Genomic DNA, 7295 nt, shown 5'->3' on the forward strand with positions numbered 1-7295 from the left:
GAAGTTGGGGCACTTATCTTTACCGTTTTTTTAGCCCTTGGTTGTTTTGTTTTCATTGTGGTGTCCTATGTACTGATCTTCAGGGCTGTGCTGAGGATGCCCTCTGAGCAGGGCCGGCACAAAGCCTTTTCCACGTGCCTCCCTCACCTGGCTCTTGTCTCCCTGTTTTTCAGCACCATCATTTTTGCCTGCTTTAAACCTCCCTCCCTCTCCTCCCCAGCTCTAAATCTGGTGGTGTCATTTTTGTACTCAGTGTTGCCTCCAGCAGTGAACCCTATCCTCTACAGCATGAGGAACAAGGCACTTAAGAATGCAGTACGGAATTTTTTTGAATATATGCTTCTTCAGAATCAATAATGTGCCTTTAAATTTCAAATTTATTTTGGAAACTCTTAGGAAAATATTTTATCTTATGCCTACTTTGATTTCTCTTCTTTTCTGTAGTCTAACTCTTTTTTTTTTCTTTGATCATCTTTCTCTTAACATCCAACGTGTTAATTTTATTTACTTTGACTAATAATCTCATGAACCTATATTAGCAGGCTTCTTGTATACATATAAATGATAAAGATGCCATGAGAAAAGAATTTGTCTCAGCTGCTGTCTCTTTGCATCTGCTCTGGAGCTGGGGGAGCAGCCCCAGCACGCAGGAGGGGCTCAGGGCCAAGAGCCCAGCTGCCACATGCAGGAGCAGCCCCGGTGGCCCTCGGGGCTGCCCCTCCCTGCCCGCTGGGCTCTGCCTCTCTGCTGCCTTCGGGTCGGGGCTGCTGCTTCCCTGGAGCCATGGCCATGGCCAGCAGCAGGACGTGGCCTTTTCACTGCTGTTTTCTTTTTGGTTCCTTATTGCTTTCTTGTGCTCTTGTATCTGTCTAAGTCTCGAGGTCTCTTATGCCTTGATGACAGTCCTGTTGTCTCTGCAGTGGCATCCCTGTGGCTGCAGGCAGCAGCAGGCACTGTGCAGCCCTGGGTCACAGCTGGCCTCCCTGCTAGCACCACAGTAACAAGAGGGTCTTGCTCACGGCAAACCCAGGACCCTGGACACCTCTTCCAAATGTGCTATCAGAAATAGAGCCAAGAGGTTGCTCTCTGCTCTTCTGTTTTCTGTTTTTTTTTCATGGAGTGAGAGACAGAGGCTGAAAGTCCCAGAGTGGTCCCTGAGGAACCAAGGGCTAGGCCAAGAACTTCCTTTGTGGCAGCACATGCCCAAATAGACAACACTGCCCACTGCAGTGGGGCAGATGGCCAATGCCAGCTTGGAGAGGAATCTGGAGCTGCCAGGAGATGTCAGGAGATCTGCAGGGACGTGGTGCTCAGTGGGTATGTTGGATCTGTCTGAGCTGGAGTCACTTTTCCCTGCAGCAGCCCGCACAGTGCTGTGCTCTGCACTCGTAGCTGGAACAGCACTGGTATCACTCCAGTGTTGTGTCTATTGCTGCATAGCACTGGCACAGCATCAAGACTCCTTCCAAGCCCCCAAGAGCCAGCAGGCTGGGGGTGGGCAAGTAATGGGGAGGGGACATTGCCGGGGCAGCTGACCTAAACCAACCAAAGGGATATTCCATAACACCTGATGTCACACTCAGCAATTAAAGGGGGGACTCTCGTGGGGACAGGCTGTTCCTCCTGAACAACCACTACGCGTTTGAGGCCCTGCTTCCCAGGACGTGGCCGAACGTCGCTCGTTGATGGGAAGTAGAGAATATTTTTTTCCCTCTCTCTGTGCTTCCTCACAGACTTATTGTTTCTTTTGTTTCTTTTTTTTCCCTCCCCATTCCCTTTCCCTTTAATTAAACCTTTCTCATCTCAGACCTCGAGTTCTCTGTGTTGTATTTTCTCCCCCTTCCTCTTTGAGGAGAGGGGGAGTGAGAGAGTGGTTGTGGTGGAGCTCAGCTGCCCACCTGAGTAAAATCACCACAACCCTAATGCCATCAAGCTGGAAAGAGGTAGATGCCATCTGTATTTCTGGAGTGACAGGGGCAGCCCAAGAGATAATTGTGCTGGAGTCTGAAGCGAGTCTAACTGGGAAGGAATGGCAAAAGCACCTGTTAGAAATGAAGTTTCAACTCAATCTGAATTCATTAATATTTATAAAAGGCAAATAAACAGTGCTGGGTGTGGGGAGTTTATGCTCTACCAACATGCACACACAAACATCAAACTTTCTAAACCCACAGAACATTGCTTTTACAGATGCCTATATATATGTACAATCAGAAAAGGTAACAAACAAACCTTTAAGTCTATTACTATTAATAGGTTATTAATATAAATAATAAAACCTTCTCTAAACCTCCTTACCTTCTTTCTGCTGTTTAACCTTCTTTGACCTTCTTTCACCTTATCTGACCTTCTTTACCTTCTTTACGCCTTCTGACCTCCTTTGACCCTCTTTCTGCCTTTTCACCTTCTCTGACCCTCATTACCTTATTTTCGCCTTTTGACCTTCTTTGACCTTTCCACCTTTAGACCTTCTTTTCCCTTCTTACTGTCTTCTCTGTCCCTCTTTAACCTCTTTTCATGTTTTTACCTCCTCTTACCTTTCTGCCTTTTGTCTTTCTTTAACCTTGTTCTTTAACCTTGTTGCTGGGCAAAGTTGTTTGACCAATGAAAAGTTGTTTTTGAAAGGGATTGCTGTGGGGTGAACAGTATAAGAGGGGACCATGTCCTCAAGATGAAAAAAGGCATCCCGATGTCTTTTTTGGCATCACAATGCCAAAACAACTTTGCCCAGCAACAGCAAACACCCAGCAATTTCCATACCTTAATGGCTGGAGAACAAGCAACCCAAAGACTGCATGGTGTCTCCTGAATCACCCTTCTGTTATAAATGGCTCAGTCTTCTAAATAAGACTATAATCAAAGTTTACAATTTATTAAAGGAATAGAGGTAAGCAAACAGCGCTGGGTGCGCCGGGAGTCTCTGCTCCACCAAGACGCACACCAGTTACATCTAGCTGTTGATTTTTATGCTCCTAGGCTAATACATATTTATTACTACTTCTAGAAAAAAACAGGGTACTTTAATTAGTTTCCAGAACCCAAACCCTCCTACTGGAGCATGCATATCAGTCTCTGGGCGTCCCTTTTGGGGGTTTCTCATGCTGAAGGCTCATAGTCTTCCTCCCTCTTGCCTTTCTCCTTTGTCCGACTTGGCTGTAAGTCAGAGACTTGTGCAGCATCCCCTGCAAGCTTTGTCTTTTAGTTGTTCTTCAGCTTTCCCCTTCTTCTTAATCTCCTGGCCAGATATCAGAGACTTGCTTAGTGTCCCATGCAATAGTCATAATAGTTAGCTGTTGTTCTGAAACCCCCCAGATATCAGAGACTTCAAGGAAAAGCCTACAAATACATTTCCCTTCAAGATCTCTACTGACACAAATGGCTAAAAAATTTCTTTGCAAGATACAAGATTAACCACTCTGTTTTTCTTAGTCTTGTGGTTATACAAGGGTATGTAAGACAGAAGGTCACATTCATCATACCATGCGGCCCTAGCATTGTTCCATACTGACACGAATCAGATGAACATATCTCACAAGTAGAGAAGTTTTTCCTAATAGCCAACCTAAACCTCCCATTGCAAAACTTCAGCCCATTCCCTCTAGTCTGGTCACTGGGCATGTTGGAGAACAGACCAACCCCCACCTCTCTACAGCCTCCTTTGAGGTAGCTATAGAGAGCTAAAAGGTCACCCCTGAGCCTCCACTTCTCCAGGCCGAACAATCCCAGCTCCCTTAGCTGCTCCTTGTAAGACTTGTTCTGGGTTACACGTCCCAGAGTAGTGTAAGGAACAATGCAATTCTTTTTGCCTTCTGCATCTACAGCAGAGGAAGTAGGATTTTGAAAAAAGTAGGATTTTTGAAAAAAGAGTAGAGTAAAGAGTAGAGTAAAAAAAAAAAAGTAAATGTCTTTACTTTTCATCCTGAGTTTTCTACAGAAGATGCAAGAGAGACCATGGATGACCAGGTACCTACTCATATTACAACTGAATTTCACCTACTAATATTTAAGCTGAATTTCTCTGGTTCCAATGGTCATTTCAATTTTATTTTATTTTATTTTATTTTATTTTATTTTATTTTATTTTATTTTATTTTATTTTATTTTATTTTATTTTATTTTATTTTATTTTATTTTATTTTATTTTATTTTATTTTATTTATCTAAAGAAAAAAACACCTGACTTGTCTTAGAAAGGGTTTAATGTGCTGGGCTGGGCTTCAGTTACAAGGATAAAGACCACTGCTGGCAGTGGAAGTGTCAGCCCTCTAGACTCTGCTATTCCTCCCTGTGGAGGTCTCCAAATAAGTCACCTTGGATCAATAGCAAGAGGAGAATGATGCTCAAAACTGAAATGCAGCAAAAATCAGCCTTTAAAACTAGATTTTTTTTTATTAGCTGCTTTTTGAAATCTTCTTTGACTATATCATGCAAGCTCTGCAATTAGCTACACAAGGCATGAAGGCTTGAAGAATACTATGGAAGAGATATTAGGAGTTTCTGCATTTTAATGAGTTCCATGGTGTATTTTGGTGCTGAGTCTATGAAGCTCAGGTACTGAGAGGAGAATAATGCAACTGCTAGAGAAAGTAAAGTCAGGAGGAAAAGCTGATGTGACTTGGAATATTAATGGGCCCCATTGAGGGCTGTTAAAAACTAAGCCTCCCCAAAATCTTGTTTGTGCAGATACATGGAGGCCATGGTTACAGACAGGCAAAGCACTGTGCTGAGGAAAGTCTTGGTTGGTTTTGGTGATGCAGAAGAACCAAGACCTGACCCCAGCCACGGGACAGGGAGATCCTGCACCCCCACGTCTAGCTCAAGGTTCTTCTTGGGTCTGTGGAATGTGGTGGGCAGTGGGATGTCGTGAGAAGAACTGTGGTATGAAACCTCCAAGCAGCTACACAGGGTTGAAAGGAATCCGTGAGTCCCCATCACAATGAATATAACATACCTCCTCCTAAGCTCTAGCCGAAGGGACAAAAAATTCAGGGCAGTTAGGGCCTACTCTTTTTACCAGCACCCTCTGCCTTCTCCTCTGCAGGCTTTCCTATGCTGTCCCACACATTGCCCTATTTCCTTGAAGTCTGGAGACACCCATCTCTGTTCACCATCTTGCTCTCATCCCTTGCTTTCACTGATGTCTTGTCAGCCCTCATCAGCTGTTTCTTGAAACACGAAGCAAGGGTCTGATCAGAGGGTGACCTGTGGGACAACAGCATGACCCTTTGAGGGACATTTCTTCCTCCTTGTAACCAGTATCAGCCTTCCATGGAACACTATGTGGCAGTTTATTCTTTCCTGCTCTTTCCTACTACCAAAGAAAGCTCCCTCAGAGTGGAAACCACTCCTGAAGTAGGCATCCCAACCCAGCAGGCTCCTTGCGGCCTCTCAGCCAAGCAGACACAAGTCACCTCAGCAGCAGCTTCCAAGCCCGGGGCCTGCTGCTGGCCTTGCAGCTTCTTGGCTACACACAGCCAAGCCTTGTGCCTGCTGCTGCTGTGCAGTCATGGACTCAAGCAGAAGGGACAGGACAACCCATCTGGGGGCCTTCTTTCTGTCTGGGTCCTCCTGGCTCTGGAGGCAGAGGGGATCCCCCAGTCAGCATGCCAAGCAGGTGCCTTCTGCTGGCCTAGCAGGGCCACTGCCAGATGTCAGTCCAAAACTGCAGCTCCCAGGGAGAAGTCAAGGGTGACCTGCCACCTCCAGACACAAGTGACCCCACAGTCCCTTTCCGTGACACATTCCTGCTGCTGCCCTATCAAGTGCAGAGACATAAGTCACCCCGTAGGATGCTCCAGAGGAGACGGAAAGAGAAGGATACTGAGAGAAATGAATTTCCAATAATATCTTTATTGTCTTTAACAACAAAGGAAACTTGATCTCTGTGTACATTAAATGATATGGTAAAAACTAAGACAAAATGTAACATTCAAAATGCTGAGAACTATACTACTAAAAACAAAATAAAATATTGTTGAAATATTAACAAAGAAAAATAATTTTAAAAATGTTTTGTCATTTTCCCAAATACCCTTTTATTTCTGTTAGGATTATTACTAATGACAATGTTATGATAACACTAATAATGATAAAAATGATATGATATAGTATGAATCAAAATATTTGCATATTATTAAGAATACGTCCTCTGAATACATCACAGATGCTAAAGAAGCATGTATGGAAACAATTTCCTCACTGCATTCTTGAGCTCCTGGTTCCTCATGCTGTAGATGAGGGGGTTCACTACTGGAGGCACCACCGAGTACAGAAATGACACCACCAGGTCCAGGGACAGTGAGGAAACGGAGGGAGGCTTGAGGTAGGCAAATATGGCAGTGCTGACAAACAGAGAGACCACAGCCAGGTGAGGGAGGCACGTGGAAAAGGCTTTGTGCCGGCCCTGAGAGGAGGGCATCCTCAGCACTGCCCTGAAAATCTGCACGTAGGACAGCACAATGAAAACAAAACAACCAAAGGCCAAAAAACCACTAAAAACAAGTGCCCTAACTTCCCTGAAGTAGGTATTTGAGCAGGACAGCTTGAGGATTTGGGGGATTTCACAGAAGAACTGGTTCACAGCATTGCCTTGGCAGAGGGGCAGGGAAAATGTGTTGGCCGTGTGCAGAACAGCATTGAGAAAGCCACTGCCCCAGGCAGCTGCTGCCATCTGGGCACAAGCTCTGCTGCCCACGAGGCTCCCGTAGTGCAGGGGCTTGCAGATGGCAACATAGCGATCATAGGCCATAACGGTGAGAAGGGAATATCCTGCTACAACCAAGAAGACAAAAAAGAAGACCTGAGCTACACAGCCTTGATAGGAGATGGCCCTAGTGTCCCAGAGGGCATTGGCCATGGCTTTGGGCAGAGTGGTGGAGATGCAGCCCAGGTCGAGGAGGGCGAGGTTGAGGAGGAAGAAGTACATGGGGGTGTGGAGGCGGTGGTGGCAGGCTATGGCTGTGAGGATGAGGCCGTTGCCCAGGAGGGCAGCCAGGTAGATGCCCAGGAAGAGCGCAAAGTGCAGGAGCTGCAGCTCGCGCGTGTCTGCGAATGCCAGCAGGAGGAACTCACTGACTGAACTGCTGTTGGGCATTTGCTGACATTAAGCACAGCCTCCTGTCGAAGATGACAATGCAGATCAAAGTTAGAACAGACTTAAATGAGGAAAATCTATTCCCTGTCTTAGCACACCCCCCAGGAGATCTTCTCTCTTTACAGGAGAACCTGCCAGAATCTCATTGTTTCCATTCTGATCTCTCTGTGCAATGCTCTGGGATTCTCAGTCTCCTGTACAA

General features: G+C 45.6%; 1 protein-coding gene across 1 annotated transcript; it reads right to left on the minus strand.

Annotated features, from left to right (window-relative positions):
- Window positions 1-6166: 6166 nt before the first annotated feature.
- LOC113840525 (olfactory receptor 14C36-like) lies at window positions 6167-7093 on the minus strand. The gene has a single exon (XM_072029805.1). It carries the CDS (start codon window positions 7091-7093, stop codon window positions 6167-6169), a length of 927 nt encoding a protein of 308 aa, XP_071885906.1.
- Between the last annotated feature and the right edge of the window lie 202 nt (window positions 7094-7295).

This window comes from Anas platyrhynchos, chromosome 31, assembly GCF_047663525.1.
Source record: "Anas platyrhynchos isolate ZD024472 breed Pekin duck chromosome 31, IASCAAS_PekinDuck_T2T, whole genome shotgun sequence".
NCBI classification, from domain to species: Eukaryota; Metazoa; Chordata; class Aves; order Anseriformes; family Anatidae; genus Anas; species Anas platyrhynchos.